This window comes from Rosa chinensis, chromosome 2 (assembly GCF_002994745.2).
Source record: "Rosa chinensis cultivar Old Blush chromosome 2, RchiOBHm-V2, whole genome shotgun sequence".
Lineage (NCBI taxonomy): Eukaryota > Viridiplantae > Streptophyta > Magnoliopsida > Rosales > Rosaceae > Rosa > Rosa chinensis.
The window spans coordinates 27,379,054-27,396,641 of record NC_037089.1 but is presented as its reverse complement, the minus strand read 5'-3'; the positions used below and the strand labels follow the sequence as shown (position 1 = coordinate 27,396,641).

Below are 17,588 nucleotides of genomic sequence, written 5' to 3'. Positions count from 1 at the left end.
GACGACAGTGAAAAACTATCGTCTAATTGAAAAATTGGTGTAGTGGAGCAATAGTGAAACTTGCTAAAACATGCTTTAGAATTTCACGTTAAAAACAATTATAGGAGATAGTTATATAAATTACAGGACATGCTCAAATTTCACAAATATATAAATAATATAGCATGCTCAAATTTTTACGAATAACGAAACATATATAAAATAACAAGGCATGCTTAAAAAGATCAATATTATCTAACCAAACATGCTCAAAAAGTTCTAATTATAAATAATTAAATATATCAGAGTATGAAATTAAATAAATAAAAGAGAACATACTTGGTTTCGAAAAAACAAAACGATCCTAGCGAACGTGCGTGTTGATGCAGGCGTGCGTAGCGATGTTTTTTTGGAGAAAGATGCAGATCTGGTGGGTTTTGAGCTCTGAGCTACGCCGTGCGGCTTGGCTTGATCAGGAAAGATGCAGTGCGGCTCGGCTTGACAGATCTGGTTTTTTTTTTAAATTTTTTATTTATATTTATTTTTATTTTTTATGGTTTTGTTTTCTTCTAGTGTAGATGGAAAAAAGAAAAAAAAATATAGGGATTTTTTTCTCTTTTTTTCTTGGCTATTGGGTTTGAGCGTTCTGATAACGTATAAATGTAAAATGAGAAATTGGTCTACTCATTTCATTTGAGTCCCTTTATATAAGAAGAGAATTACAACGGAAATCTCAATTACAATAATGATAGTAAATGCTGATTGAGCTGTAATCGCAATTCCTTGATTCGCTCTTTGTCAGTTACTTTGACGAAAGTACATAATGCGTTTTTTTTTAACAAATAAGTAAATTATTCATGTATCTAGTTAGTGGTTAACACAAGTGTCTTTTGGTGCCATGAGAACATTTGAACCTAAGATTGTGGCTATCTAATTAAGTTTACAACGCTCTGCATTTATTACCTTATCATTAGTTTGATCACTTTTCACTTTTCCACGGTATTATTGTGAAAAATGATGAAAAATAGTAGCTTCCATAAGTTGTATTTTATAAATCGAAACAATATTCAAAGAATCTCATAAAACAATGAAACAAAATCTACATCGGCCTGTAGCTTTTCCTCCCCGATCGAGTTTGAGACTTATTATGCAATCCCCGAAGTTGTTCTTCCCACACCTCCTTGCTGAACACGTATCTCTTCACCCGATCCATACATAATCCCTCCACTCCCAAGCCTACCGATGAGCTCCCCAAACACAACTGGTAATCGTATATTTGACGCGAAACCGGGTCTGAAAGGGTTTCATATGCCTGTTGAAGCTCGATGAATCGTCTTGTAGACTCCTCTTTTGCAGAGGGAGGGACAACATCAGGGTGGAACTGAAGGGCCATGTTTCTGTAGGCTTTCTTTATCTCATGCAAGCCTACCTTATTGTTATTCTCAGAACCAAGTGAAAGCAGCTCATAAAAGTTGCTGGCCTTGTTCTTTTTGTGCATGGCGAACCCATCATGAGCTCTGCATGAAATATAGGCTTTCTGGTTAGATGGCATTGGAACCATAGTTGCTAGCTTAGGATTGATGATTTGGAAGGAGATTTCCATGTTCATTTGCGTCTGTGAAAGAGAGAAAGAAGAAAAGAGATACTGTGTGATCGATGTGTATGTGACAGAGTTGACAGCCCATGCTTGTAATTTATATATGAAGCAAAACGAGAGGGAGTTGCCTCCTAATATAAAAATTAAAGTTACAATTAATTCTATAAATTTTTCTTAATTGAGACCGTTGAATAAGGACTTTGGAATTTAGTCTATGTCATTGCCTTTGTGTGGTGGTTTCCTCGCAGTTGCTGCCTATATATATTGCAATTGATTGATTGACCATATATATCGTATCGATAATGTTTAGAGTATTAAGTTTTGTTTTACTTGACAAATCCAATTCACAATTCACCAAAAGACCTTTGTTTATAGATGAAGATTAGGGATGGTAATTGCAACTTGTACCTATCATGGTCGTGCATGTTTATCCTTTCCATTCAATGTCGATAAAATTCTAACACATTTACTCTTTCTTTAATTCATCGTGTTTCATAAGTTGACACTAAAATAATGTATTTCCAAATCCGTATCACGTTCTCGACGTCGACTTACATCAATTTTGTTATTTAAAAACCTCAATAAAATTAACCACTAAATTTTGAACTGACCTTACTAATCATATTGTACGTACTTGAGGTAAATGATCAATGTTATTTACGAGTTCGTGTGAAATACTGGTCAATCTAAGTAACTAACTTAGTGTAAACTCAAGTTACGCGTGTTATACATGCATATACGGTGTTCAAAATCATGACCCTAGCTAGTTGGAATTAGCCGTTCTTTAGTTTGAATAGAAATAAGATTAGCAAACCCATTTAGGACTGATTAAGCAATCTCTTCCTACAAGACAACACTAAAAACAGATTACCATAGATTTAGATATTTGAAAAACAGGCTACGAAGACCACAGATAAATTGGTTTCATTTTTAAATCCAGACCAATTCATTTCATTGTTTATAGCTGTCTGCTTCTTCCTTCTTTTTTCTTTTTCCGTTTTTCCGTTGCTTGCTGAGTTGGTCAATTAAGTAGCTGATGAATTCCATGTGCGTGCACATACCTAGCATTTCTAAAACCAACAAAATCTAACCATCATAAACAACGTCGCTTATATTCAAATCCATGGCCAAGTCGACCAATTAAGATATATTTCTTTAGAATTGGAATTTTGCAGGAGTTTTTCATTGTTTATACTTTATAGAACGTGTTTCTAATTTTGTATCTGCCGGCCGCCTTCTCACTATTTACCTGTTGTTGTTAATCTTTGGTTATTACCATAAGCAATTATACTACTCGCTTGGAAACTTCTACATATAGCTGGTGGGGTTTAATTTAATAAAACAATGTTTCATCTCGATAAAGAGGTTAATCTCCTGACTATGCATATCAAGAATATAATACCATATGCATTATTATAATGAGCCTTTGAATATCAAGTTGGTGCGTAGGCTTTGCAGAATTAGCACGTCAAATTCAAGTTCCATATACTTGGGGTGTTCATACTCCACTAATTCGATCTTTAAGTAAGCTCAGCAAATGCAAAAGGCTGGCGGCTGGATATTTCATAGACAATACAAAATTACAAATACACACGAAGAGTTCAGTGTTCGGGTCAAGAATTATTAGGTTGGTTTTATATGACAACTTAATGATGCATTATTTTGTTGTTTGGTCGCAAATTAAAGAGAGAATTGAAAATGAAAAATGCATGATTTAAAAGAGTCAAAGACTAAGTATTGGTTTAAATTTACGTGAAACCAACACGAAATGAAACATGTTAAAACATAGTATTGTCAGATCTGCATGTTAACGTTTACATTGATAACTTGTCAACTTAACATAGAGAATTGAATATCTTAAGTAGATTCGTGATCAAGTATCGATTCAATGGATCAAACCAAAGTGAAAAGATTAACATTTATTTGTTTATCAATCTGTTTGTTTAACTTTATATATTTTGGCATTGTCATGAACCTTTATATTTGTCCAGATTGTCATGAACCTTTATATCTGTCCAGTAGTAGAGAAGGTCCAACCGATAGGCGGCAACCAAGAACACAGATAAGTCTTGAGAAATTCTCATAACATCAAATAGATTTTGTATTTGGTTTACGATTCTCCATTAAAACAGGAAAGTTTTGTTTTCTGGGATAAAACCGGCCACAATATTAATCCACAAGCCAGTCCAACATCACATGAACATGTTCTTGTTTTCTTTTCTTTCTTTTATTTTCTCAATATATAATCCACCTTGTACTGGGAAAGGACTTCGAGTTAACATCCAAGTATATATACATTCTATACAGGGACGTAGCCAGGAATCGAAAATGGATTGGGCTAGTTTAAGCTATATAAAAACTTGCCAGTTTCCAACACTACCACTATCTGCACAACAAAAGCAAGGTATTCGATTAGCCAACCTTACGACCTCATTAACAAAAGTTTTCAGCATGTTTTAGAACTATTAAAACAGATTGATAACATTGTGGGCAAGAGTCAACAAAAAAAATCATCAACAGATTGAAGCAGTTCCTTTTCTTATTTTCATGTAAAGCATTACAACTTTCAAGGGCTAATCAGGCTTAGAGGAATGAGGTCGTAGAAACGGGAGGAATTGATGAAGATATTCAATAGTTCAACTAATGTATTTGATTCCTCTAAGCCTAAGGTACATGGCAAACCCACAAACCCTAAATTAAATGGGAAGCTGAAAAGAGGATCGAAGAGCGAAACGAGAAGATCATACGAAGGTTGACCAAATGGTAAACCCACAAACTCGAAACAAAATATGAACCTATAACTCGAAACGAAAACTGAAAACAATCGAATTAAGAAGACCTTGATGGCACAGCTCAGTGGTTTCTTCCTTGACTAATGTAAAGAGATCATGATCTTATCCTTGATTCCTTATGAGTTATGAAAACTAAACAGAGCACTTGTGATTCGATAAACACAAGAAAAAGAAAACAAGAACATCTACATAATCTGAACTTCTGAAGTTGATTCTACTTGAGATTCTAGTTGTAGATTCGGTTAGAGTAGTAGAATTGAAACAAGCTGAGATTCTAGTTGCTGGCAATGGCAGTGAACAACCCAACAACTGGACTGTTGCAGCAGCGGAACTGTGGGACTGATCACTGATAGACTTGGTATAATTTTTATTTATTTATTTATTTTTTATAATTTAGGTTGATACCTATACTTGGCAATTTTTTAGCCCAAATCTCCCTTGGGCTATAGCCCAAGTAGCCTTGGCTGTAGCTACGTCCCTGATTCTATATGGGGCCGGTTTTTAACCTAATCCTAATATGACAGAACAGTAATTCTGAGAGTAACATTGATTTTCATGGGCTTTCTATCCTTACCTTACCTTGTCAAACCATGTAGCTAGAAATCTATTTCCTTAATGTTATAATTAGTTGATAGTTAATCTGTAATTTATAATAAAATAATCGGCCACCATGGCCTCTGCAACCCACAAAAATTGCTTAGTAGAGGTGTACATATATTTTTGAAACAATATGAAGTTTGGTTTTTTTTTTTTTCAGGATGAGAGAATTGCGCATGCATGAACAATATTAGTCTTTACGAATTTGTATCTAAATTGCATTTCATCCTTATTTGACACACAAATTGATATGCATGGTACCTGAATTTAGAGAACAAAAGAAGTAATACAGATTACAGAGTGAGAATTGCAGAACAAGAGACAAATGAAAGACATATATCCAATATAAGAGTATGATTACAAAGCTTAGAAAAAAATGGTAATCTGGCAAGCTTTATATATGAAAGCGTTAATCGATCTTTATATGTTAGAGCTTTAATCAATATGTTCTAACAAACTCGTGACAATATGTCTAACATAACGACTGGATATTAGGGAGTAATACAAGTGCACCAGCTGTGTATTTTTTTTTTTGTGGGTCTGAAGTGTACCAGCTGTGTGGTTTCAGATTTGTAACTAATTATTATATAGAAAATTACAAAGAAGTGTCACTTTGAGACTTATATTAGTCATAAGGCCACCGAAATTATTTTGTACACATAAGGCCACTTTTGGGCTCAAAATCATTAGCTCATTTTTATGTTATACCTATTTTACCCTCACCTGTCTACCATTTAATTTTCAATTTCAGTTATTCTCTCTCTCTCTCTCTCTCTCTCTCTCTCTCTCTCTCTCTCTACCACGATGAAAATCTCTCTCTCTCTCGCAAACCGAGATGAAGCTCTCTCTCTCTAGCTCACTGAGGATGACGAACTCTCTCTCTCTCTCTCTCCCCGCCGGCGCACCATCCAGTCTTTGCCGGCGTCCAATTTCTGGAAACATCGCGAGTCTTCGATAAGCTCTCTCTCTCTCTCTCTGCCGGCGCACCATCCAGTCTTTGCCGGCGTCCAATTTCTGGAAACATCGCGAGTCTTCGATAAGCTTTGCCTTCACCAGATCTTCGTTTACCTTCGCGAATCTAAGTCGACCTCTCTCTCTCTCTCTCTCTCGCCTCACACACACAGAGTTCAATTCCAAAATGGAGACATGAAATTGACCTCCTCCAATCGATGCCGGCGTTCTGGTTGGAATCCTTTGACGACTCTAACTGCAGTTGAACGGCCCCAAAGCTCCGATCATCGTTCCGATCTAAAATGAATGGTGGCTGCGTTAATACTCCTCAGAAGCGGAAGTTGAGGTCGGATTCATCGTCGCCGATGAAGCCGAGACCGGTCTCATCACCGATGAAGTGTAAATTGGCTCGCCGGAACCTCAGTGCTTGCATCAATACTCCTGCAAAAGTGAGATTTTGATTGGATAGTATGAATTGAATTCGAGAAACGATTGGGCAAATCAAGAGTGCTTAGTTGTGTTTGGTTTTGCAGGGAATTGAGAAGTATTTCAGTCAGAAAAAGCCTCAAGCCTATTGCAAACCACCGGTTGTTGTTAAGCCGAACTGAAATCCCAGAGGCAAGCCTTGTTCAAGCAAAGTCAGACTAAGTTTTGGGAGAAAATGTGTTTGTTTTGTTTTTAAATTAGCAAATTGTGTTGAATTTGTAGATAAGGAGCAGATGAGGATAGTGAAGGAGGCATTACACTTGTCTACGGTTCCCTCTAGTGTTGCGTGCCGGGACGTGGAGCAGAAGAGGGTTCTGGAGTTCTGCAAGTCATGCATAGAGCAAGAGAAGGCTCATGGATACAGTTTTGGATTAGGTAGAAACTCATTTGTTGATATTTATCATTGAATTTGATAGCTTTGTTTGATTTTGGTAATTCCTCTAGTGAATGATGCTCATGGATACAAGTTATGTTGATGGATTATGATATGTGCAATACATGCAAGGTTGAGCATTGCAAGCCTTCAACATTGTAAATTTATAGTTCTTTTAATGTTTCATAGTAGTTTTTGTGTTGGTTGGTAATAGCTTTCTCAGTCGGTGATAGTAGCTTTGTTAGTCTCTGGTAGTATTTTTTCAATCTTGCGAATAGATTTTGTTTTGTGTGGTAGTAGTTTTTGGTGTTGCTGTCAGTAGCTTTTAGTGATGGTTAAAGTAGTTTTTGGTGTTGGTGAGAGTAGTTTTTGTTGTTGGTGACAATAGCTTTTGTTTCTAGTGACGGTAGTTTTTGTTGCTGGTGGGAGTAGCTTTTAGTGTTGCTGAGAGTAGTTTTGTTGCTGGTGACAGTAACTTTTGTTTTTTTATGACAGTAGTTGTTGTGACCTCGTCGGAGAACTCATCAGAGTAGTTTTTGTTGCTGGTAACAATAATATTTGTTGTTGGTGAGAGTAGTTTTTAGTGTTGGTGACAGTAGCTTTTGTGACCTCACATAAGATTGCCGGAAATTTCATCAGACTAGCTTTTGTTGCTGGTGACAGTAGCTTTTATTGCTGGTGACAGTAGCTTTTGTGGCCTCACCGGAGGTTGCCGGAAATCTCATTAGAGTAGCTTTTGTTGCTAGCCACAGTAGTTTTTGGTGTTAGTGATAGTAGCTTTTGTGGTCGCCGGAGACCCGCCGGAGGTTGGCCGGAAGTTGGCTAGAGACCCGCCGGAGGTTGGCTGGAGACCCCACTGGAGAAGAGAGAGAATGATTGTTGACTTTGTACTCTAGTGGCATTTATGTAAATATGTTGGTTTTTCATATCCAAAATGTAATACAATTTTTAATTTAGTGGCCTTATGAGGGAAAAAACTAGTTGGTGGCCTTATGGCTAAAAAAACATTTAAAGATGCACTTATATGTAATTAACCCATTATTATAATATCAAGTTTTCCACATCATCATAAGTCAGATGCTTGATTCATCCATCTTCCTTCTCTTTACCATCCTCAATGGTTTTTCTATAATTAATTTCAAACTCTTTACTCAGTATGTTCTAACAAACTCATGACAATATGTGTAACATACTAACTTGCAATAAAAACTTTTTAGATCCTTTAACAAATGTTAATAAATAATTTATGGATTAAATATTGTTTAGTCCTTAAACTTTTACCCAAAAAACACTTCAGTCATTCGCTTTCTAATTTCACACGTTTAGTCCTTGTACTCTTTAATTTTGGACCAATAGGTCCCTTCCGTTACTCTCCGTCCAAAATCGCCATTAAATCGCAGACGTGGCATTCCTTCCGCCTCAAAATGTCGATTATGCCCCCGCTTCCATTTTTTTTAATAATTATTATTATTATTATTTTTTAATTTTAATTTTTTTTCTTCTTTTTGTTTGTCTCTTCTTCCTCCATCCTCGCGACCTCCACCACCCCTAACCCATCCCCACAGCTCTCTCCAACGTCCATCTCTGACCTCCCTCGCTTGGCAACACTTGCAAACCCTTCTCAATGGTTAGAAAAACCGACGCCTCCATGTTGCCCCACCACTGCTACACCTCTATCCTCCAAGCCCATTCTCCAACTTCAGACCACCTCCTCTGCATCATTCGATCCGGCCAGCAGAAGAGGGCTGAGTGAGGTGATGGTGCCATAGAAGAGGAACCCAACTTGAAAAAAGGGCGCTGCAGAAGAGGAACTCAACTTGTGTAATTTTGGTTGCAAATCTGCAGCTATTTCTCACCTTGACCCAACGTCGTCATCCACCCGATCTAGGGCTGCGATCTCCTCATTGAGCTTGTCCTCAACCGCCTTGGCTACCGTCAGCCTCAGCCTCCTCCTCTGTATTTTGCTCAGAAATTGGTGATCGGAGGGGGAAGGAAAATAGCCTCCGAAGAGTTGGGTATTAGGAATTATAGGGGATTTGATTTTGGGGTGGGTATATGGCTTGCCTTTGATTTTCTGTTTCTGAAACTTGTGATTTGGAGTTGGGGATGAACTTGTGGGGTTATATGGCTTGCCTTTGTTTTCTTTGTTTATGGGAGGTGATGATGCAGGTGGCGAATGGGGAGGGCAGTGTAGGGGATGCCGCAGAGGAAGATATTGAGGGAAGGAGAGTCTCTAACCACCGAAACCAGGCTGGACCAGAAACAAGAGGAAGAAAGCAATTGCAAAATGGTGAATATAAGACATGACGAACAAGGTAATGGCCGGGAAAGTGCGGAGGGGAAGGCGGACGTCTATGTAGATTGGGGAGGAGATTTCGTGGAGCTGGAAGAAGAAGAGAAAGTAGAAAAGAAAAGAAAAATAGAGAAAGAAAAAATAAATATTAGAAAAAAAGTGAGGGTATAATCGACATTTTAGCACAAATGGATTGACACGTCAGCCATTTAACCGAGATTTTGGACAGAAAGTAACGGAAGGGACCTATTGGTCCAAAATTGAAGAGTACAAGGACTAAACGTGTGAAATTAGAAAGCGAAGGACTGAAGTGTTTTTTGGGTAAAAGTTCAAGGACTAAACAGTATTTAATCCATAATTTATTGACCCTCAGTAGTCATTTTTTGTACTTATCTCTTATGAAAGTCAAGTCAACTGGAATTCTTTTGTTGACTGGGAAAGTTACTTAATTTCTATGTATTTGCTTTTGGTCGTTTGGTTTTGAAACGCTGCGTTTCAGTTAGTTAATTAAGTTAGGCGTCATGTCGTTTGGTCAGCGTCCGGCTATATATGCTGGTATTCTGTAGACGAAAATCATCGAAGCTAATATACATTTCATTTTCTGCTTTAGTTTTCCAGCCTTATCTTCTTACTCTCTCTCTCTCTGTGATTTCCAGTAGTAAGGGTTAGTACCCTAACAATTGGTATCAGAGCCCACATCATGGGGCCAAGGAGCAGTGGGAATCCACCACCATACTCATCAGCACCACCGCGTCCACCTGACCTAGATGAATGGAAGAGGAAGAGGATCCAAATCTCAAGAGAAGAGATAGTTGCGTGGCGCCGTGACCTTGAGAAAACTACGGCATCGTTCTGGTTTGAGATAATAAATGAGTTGCGGCAATTTTGATTGGAGCGATCGGCTCAGGTGATGGAGCCTTTGATGCCGACTTCTTCCGTACTGATCACATCTCAACCTATGTCTTCGGTGATGCACCCATAGTTGTACATGATGCCGCCGCCGCCACCACCACCGGCCATGGTAGATCCCTACCCTTACCAGCAGCAACAACTACCACCTCCGTCGCCTTCTAAACCACCAGTCCCTCAGTCGCAGCACGCGGATCCCTATCGCTACCAGCTGCAACAACCACCACCTTCTCCTTCGCCTAGACCAGCAGTCACCGTCCATGCGTTGGGTGAGTCACCATCCCCAGCCCACATGAGGTACACCTACCACTCGCTCTCAAATGGTGATTTCAATCAAAATAGGAACCAGAAACAACAACATTTCTCTTTGAATGATGATTGTGGTGCTTTGAGGCCTGTGTCTGTTGCAAAATTGACTGGTAGTGATGAGAAGTTAGATATTGGGGAGGGAGAGCATTCTGATAAGATGGTTAAGGTGAATAGTGGGGTTGGTAGAGAGTTCCATGAGCTTGAGAGCGTCAGTGCTAAGCAGGACAAGGGAGGTTTAATTGAAGATAAGCAGTAGCTTATCAATGGAATGTTAGAATTTCATGCCCTCCAACTGTTCGATAAAATGCCGAACTCAGAAGGGTTGTGTGATGCAAGAAGGACCGAGTTGTGTAATGCAAGAAGGACCATTATTGCTTCTATGAGCATTCGAGACAAAGGTGGAGGACTCACTACTCATCGTGACATTGCTGATGCTTCTGACTATTTAGGCCTTCCCAAAGTACGTTTTCACATCTATTATATTGTCCGTCTTGCTACTATAAAGGCACTAGCTGCTACTTTGGAAAGATCTCCCAATTCTATAGAGGCACTAGCTGCTACTTTGGAAGGATCTCCTAATTCTATACAGGAATCCCTTTCTACTTTACCCTCTATATTTGTCTGTGATGCTGGTTTGTTGGCGAACAATGTCAATACTAGTTGGCTCAAGCTTGATAGTGAGGTGGCGATATATTCTACTGATGCACAATCTAGAGCTAAGAGAGTGCAAGGGTTCATTCAATACTTACAGCTTTGTCATTGTGAGATAAAGGAGACTAAACTGTTTTGGAAGGACGCATTTGGTGGACTGATCCCAACCTCATTGTCTCAGGTATTGACTATGTTGAAATTAAATTTTCGAGTTAGAGGAGCTTTTGAGAGTATCATGTCTTGTTTGCTTAAGCTCTATCATAATTGCTTGAATGGTAAAGTTGGAGAAGAAAATTGGCCTTCTGATGAGTGGATTGAGAAATTGAATAGGGATGCCAATAATTGGTTTGATAAATGGTTGAGAATTGAAACTAGACTTTGTGGTTTCCAAGATGCTACTCTTCTTGAAATTTTTGATACTATTCATGTCACTGTAGAAGCTTTCTTTCAATTCCCAGACAAGAAAATCAGTGGCAGAGTCACTAGCAAGTTGGACTGCAAGCCTTCCTTAGAGTCTAAAGACATTGATCCAAAGGAAGCAACCAAACCTGTTAGTGAGCATTATGATATTTTTAGTATAGGCTGCACTAGGCCTCCTGATGATTTCGAAGTTGATGATCAACTATTTGATTTCTACAGAATTTTCATTGAGCCTGCACTTCTAGGTCATTTTTCACAACTGCTACCACCCATCAATTCAGTGAGTTTCTCTGGGTTTGATAAGAAGGCTTGTGACAAAGGTGGTGGCCACATTCTTTTAAAAGATGAACCTTGTAACCTGAGTAAAGAGGTCGCAAGGAATATGAGGCAGCTTCAGGTAAGTATCTCCAACTTGATATCCTCAAGTTGGAATTTGGACACAATGGCATCTGAGATGAATAAATTGCAGCTGTATGTTGGTGCAGTACACCAAGGAATTAAGCTATTTTCTTTGCGAGGCTTGGGCAGTTTACTGGGTGCTAGTATGAGGAACTTTTATCTTGTCCTTGTGGAAACTGATAACTCAATTCAGCACATGGAAATGGTGTTTGTAATGGAAGCTGATGGGAAGAACCATTTACCTATAAGTCGATGGCTCATTTGTTGCTTATTACTCTGTGAGTGCATAAAGAAAGTTCTTACACTTGCTGGCAAGGGAAAACTCAGAGAAATGGTAGCAATAGTCAACTGGTTCTTGTGTGCAATTTCAGAATTTGGCATTTTGGCTACTCTAAATGCATGGTTGAAGGAGCTTGTTAAGGGAGATCAGCAGCTTCAATTTTTCGTAACTTCTGTTATTGTGTTTGTCATGGGAGGAGCATTTACAAGTTTGGAGTTGCTGCAAAATGAATCTCAGATTGATCAAGCAGATCTCAGGGCTATTGTTGCAAGGTTCTCAGATAGGGGTCTATCCAAACTTGTTGCAAGTTGGCTATATGTTTCTTTGAGGTATTGTTTTCCTTCAGCTATCCCAATGGTTACTACTTTTCTTCTTTCTGTGGCATTAGTCATGTGTGTGTTACTGCTAGTGGTGTGATGAAGACTATAGAAAAAGCACACCTTGATGAATTTGCTGAGAAAGCTAAGAAGAAACTTGATATTGTTTTGGGATTAGTTGAGAAGGAGCTGTATTTAACAATGTTGCTGCAATATGGACTTTCTAATGTGGGAAAAGGATTTATATATGATATACTTTGCATGCAACTCTTGCTAGACTTGGTAAGAAGAATGTTGCAAACTTGGACATGGGAGAATACAGAATCCTTGCAAACTCAGATGACTGTTATTAGTTTTCTTGGTTTCTACATGGTGATAATTAGAGTTGATGATGTTCTGAAATTCTCAAGCAGGGACAAAGAATTGATCAAGGAAAATTCTACATATGAGAGTGTGACTGCAGCAAGGGAACATTCGATCTGATCAGTTCCAAGCATTCGTCAGAGGTGTCCAGATTGACTCAGAAGAGAAACTTGAGGACAAGTTCTCTGTGAAGCGGGGTGGATTGTTATGAAAGTCAAGTCAGCTGGAATTCTTTTGTTGACTGGGAAAGTTACTTAATTTCTATGTATCTTCTTTTGGTCATTTGGTTTTGAAACGCTGCGTTTCAGTTAATTAAGTTAGGCGTCATGTCGTTTAGTCATCGTCCGACTATATATGCTGGTATTCTGTAGACAAAAATCATCGAAGCTAATATACATTTCTTTTTCTGCTTTAGCTTTCCAGCCTTATCTTCTTACTCTCTCTCTGTGATTTCCAGTAGTTAGGGTTAGTACCCTAAAATTATCAAGAAAATGGTTTTAACAAAAGAATGTTTTTCTATTAGAAAATCAAGAGATTGTGTACTTCCTTGTTCATGAGGAATGGTTCAAAAGTCAAAACTGCTCCAGAGTTTGTTCTAAATGCCCTCATATTTACGATTGTAATCGTATGAATCAATAATGTTTTAGAATAGGAGATTCGAGAGAAGATTGTAGAGAGAATTGTTGTATCTATTTATTGATAATAGGAGTTCTATATATAGAGATTACAAAGTATAATTTCTTAGAGTACAAAGATTCCTATTCTAATTTGAAGTAGGAATTCTCTCCTATTACAACTATAGAACTAATCCTAGTTTGACAAGGCGCACTAAAGTCAATATCCTTCAACACTCCCCCTTGTGCCGCTCAAACTTGGTGATGACACTTCAAATGTTGCCTCGCTAAAAAACTTGCTCGAGTAATAAAAATCTTGTGGGACAAAACAACCTCGAGGAGGAGAAAAAGAGTACAACACGTCCTTCACTCTTCGAGATCAAAACATGTAGACATCATACCTCCCCCTGATGTCAATGTCTCCCCCTGATTGCTACAATCATGGGAGTTCGGATAACCTTCTCAATCCAATGCTCTTCATATGTTTCTCAAAGGTGGATTTAGGTAACGACTTAGTAAATAAGTCCGCTACATTATCCTCTAATCGAATTTGATTCACTTCAATCTTTAAAAGTGCTTGTTGTTGCTAATTATAAAAGACCTTAGGCGATATATGTTTGGTATTGTCGCGCTCGAGGAAACCTAACTTCATTTGTTCAATGCAAACTACATTATCCTCATAAATACATGTAGGTTCATATGTGGTAGACTTCAAACCAAAAGTTCTTCAAATATTTGCAACTATGGACCCCAACCATTTGCATTCATGAACTGCTTCATGAAGAGAAATAATATCTGCATGATTCGAAGAAGTAGAGACAAGGGTCTGTTTTGTAGACCATCCAAGATATCACAGTGCTTCCCATGGTAAAGACATAACCCGTTTGGGAACGACCTGTGTGAGGGTCAGAGAGATACCCTGCATCAGCAAATCCCATCAAAATGTCACCATCATTGTGATGGAGGGAGGGAGGACACCGACCACCCTTGGTGGTAGCGCGAACACAGGTGGCGTAGCCGTGTATGGCGATGGTGACGACGACTCTTGGGCTTATGGATTCTGATTCCATCTTGTCGTCCATTCTTTTCTTTCTGTATGGATAGAACAAGCCCATATTTATCGTACCTTTTAGGTATCGAAAGATTGTCTGTACACCAATCCAATGGCGTTGCGTTGGCGCAAGGCTACTTTTAGCCAACAAATGAGGTGTCTAGTCTTATATTGTATTAAGTACAATAATGCGACATTGCACTTAGGTAGGGCACTTCTGTCATTAATACGTCTTCATCATCATCCCTGGGATGAAGCGTATTCCTCTTAGGGTCAAGACTACGGACGACCATGGGAGTGCTTCTTGACTTTATCAAAATGCCTAAGCATCCATTGACACGGTTTTCAAGTTTTAAACCAAGACAAAACCTTGTTCGCCCAAGGTCCTTCATCTCAAACTCAGATTTTAGGTATTCAGCGGTTTCCTTAACTCATCAAGGGTTCCAATTATGTTCATCAACATAAGCCGCGACAATGGCAAATCTGATACTTCTCATTGCAAACGCGCTCTGTGGTCTAGAGCCACTTGATTTGGGTAAATCAAGTCTATCAGGGACCTTCATGTATATTTTTGTATCTAGATCCCCGTAAAGATACGTAATGACCACATTAGTAAGCTTCATGTTTAATTATTCGAAAAGCACCAGACTGAAAAGGTAGTGGAGTGCAATGATATCCATTACGGGAGAATATGTCTCCTCGTAGTTGATTCCAGGGCATTATGAGAAGCCTTCCGCCATGAGGCGAGTCTATAATCTTTTTTTTTCTCATCATGCTTTCTAACGAAGACCTATTGGCGCCGTGTCGTCGGGGATTATTATGTTCTAATTACTTGTGTTCTTGTTTTCTGTTTTTGTATATATTACTAACTTGATTTTTATTTTCTTTGTTTCAGATGTGGCACCGAGCTTATGAAGTGTGTTCTATATGCACCATGGAGCATATAGAAAGAAAAGGTAGTCGGGCGGAGCTCTGAAGGATTGCCACCGTACCGTTGGAATGCTGCCGTCGATGAGGAGCCCAGAAGGTCGTCTTGATATTCAACAACGATGAAGGGAAAAAAACAAAAAAGACTTCAGCGGTTAGCGCCCAGCCACAGTCGAGAAACGCCTAGCCCGATTACCCCCCTCCTAGAGTGCCTAGGCGAACGCCCAGCAGCCCGGCGCCTAAGGCAAACGATTCGGTCAAAATCGGAACGTCTCCTCCACGCCTAGCGCCTAAGCGCCGCCTAGGTGGCCGACTAGCCCGACTTTTAGAACCTTACCATGGTTGGGCATTCAGCGAAGACATGTCCAAACATGCAATATCATGGTTACTTTGATCAAAGTAGCATGTTTAGAGGATATCAAGCAAACCAAGGAAATTGGAATGATCATTATGCAGCTGCATACAATCCGGCATTGGAATATCCTCCACACTCTAAGTGGAATGGCTACTCAAATGTCCAACAAGGATCCTTTAATGATTTTGAAGCTTCTTCATTATCATGCCATGATTATCAATCGCTAACACGTTAAGGTGAATCTCTTGAAGAATTAGTTGCTTCTATGAGTAAAAATGTTTCTTCCTTTTTGTAGATTGTGGATTCTTGTATCCAAGACATGAAAACTTATGAGGAAAATGTGGAAACTTATGACCAAAGTTTTAATGAATCTGTTGAGAATATTGAGCGACATCTTGATACAATTTTGGCATACTTGAGTCAAGATTCAAAGGAGCAAGAACCAAGTCAAGAAGCTTCCACAAATGAGGATGATGATTGGCCGGCAGTTAATGAGATTTTGGAGACCATGGTACAGCAAGAGCACCCTCCTACACCACTGATAACTCTGTGGGAGCCACCTACAGCTACAACCTTGCTTCAACCTCATGATGCACCACTTGAATCAATATTTGATGAGGATGAAGGCTTGGATTTGGATGATCCCCATGAAGAGAAACTCAAGGCCGTGACTTTTGAAGATTATGCAGTACGGTATACGATTGAGCTTGAAGCCTGTGTATATAGTGATGATGAGGACTTGTACAATGAGGAAAGCCAGGTTGAGCCCTTAATGACAATGAGTTCCTAGTGCCAGAAGAAATCAAAATACATCATGAGGTCTAAGAACATTACAAGGATGACATAGGTGATTGCTTAGAGAAGGAGACCATCAAAGCTCCTATGTTTGGGCCTCTACTTCTAGCACTTGGTAGACCACCTGATTATTCCTTGCCACATTCAATCTCTACGTATGTTCCTTCTATCCACAACGCTCTTGCCTTTGTCGATCATGTAGAGATGGTGATCTGTGAGCATCCGAAGGCTGATGAGGAGATTCTTCTAACGATGCTTGGTGGATCGAATCGAAGATGGAGACAATGGAAGAAGAGAAAGAAAAAGAAGAACATCCAATCATATATTTCCATTGCATCTAAGGTACCTAAGTTGCTAGCAAGAAACCATAACATGTCATTAAAGAGAGTCAAGCATCTTGTGGAACCAAGACCTAAACCTCCTGATTACTCTTGATGAAGAGTTGCTAAGTCAGGCTAAAGACGTTAAACCAAGCGCTTTTTGGGAGGCAACCCAATTAATGGAGGAAGAAGATTGCAGCATTCAAAGCTTCTAATCATAGGAGATGCTCTCTTCATTCCTTTTTTTTGAAATATTTGCTTTATATTTGTTCGTTTTTATGTTTTCAGTTTGTGTACAGGTCATATAGTTAAGGAAGGTTCGAGGAAAATCACTTTTCAGCAAAACAGTTTTTCTGCCTCACGGATTAGTTCAATTTGAACGGCTACCGTTCACAGTTCACTGGGACATAGAAGACATATCTTATATGGATCTAACTCCCTAGAGTCTACTTTTTAATGGAGTTGATAGATCCAAATTCTGAGTTCTAATGAGTCTGCAGTCTTCAGTTGAGTACAGAAAGGTCAGGGCAGAAAACTAGAAAACTGGGCAGCTGAGCCACATAAAGTGCAAAACAGGGGATACTTCTTGAGGTCCAAATGAGACAAACCTTATATGGATTTGAAGCTCCAGATGTCTACTTCATTCCTACCAAAGGGTTTCTGAATGTAACCTCTGTAGCTTTCCATATTCAGATTTGAATGGACAAAAGTCATTCTGTCAGCATTCTGACAGTTTTCTATAATTTTTTTTGCTAATTTTGCAGGTCTCTAGTTTTCATATCCCTTCGACTTAGAATTCGTACCACATAT

At 38.9% G+C, this 17,588-nt stretch overlaps 1 protein-coding gene across 1 annotated transcript; it reads right to left on the bottom strand.

The window, feature by feature from the left end:
- Positions 1-913: 913 nt before the first annotated feature.
- On the bottom strand, positions 914-1,661 carry LOC112189422 (chaperone protein dnaJ 20, chloroplastic). The gene has a single exon (XM_024328758.2). The coding sequence runs from the start codon at positions 1,586-1,588 to the stop codon at positions 1,079-1,081; it is 510 nt and encodes a 169-aa protein (XP_024184526.1). The 5' UTR covers positions 1,589-1,661; the 3' UTR covers positions 914-1,078.
- Between the last annotated feature and the right edge of the window lie 15,927 nt (positions 1,662-17,588).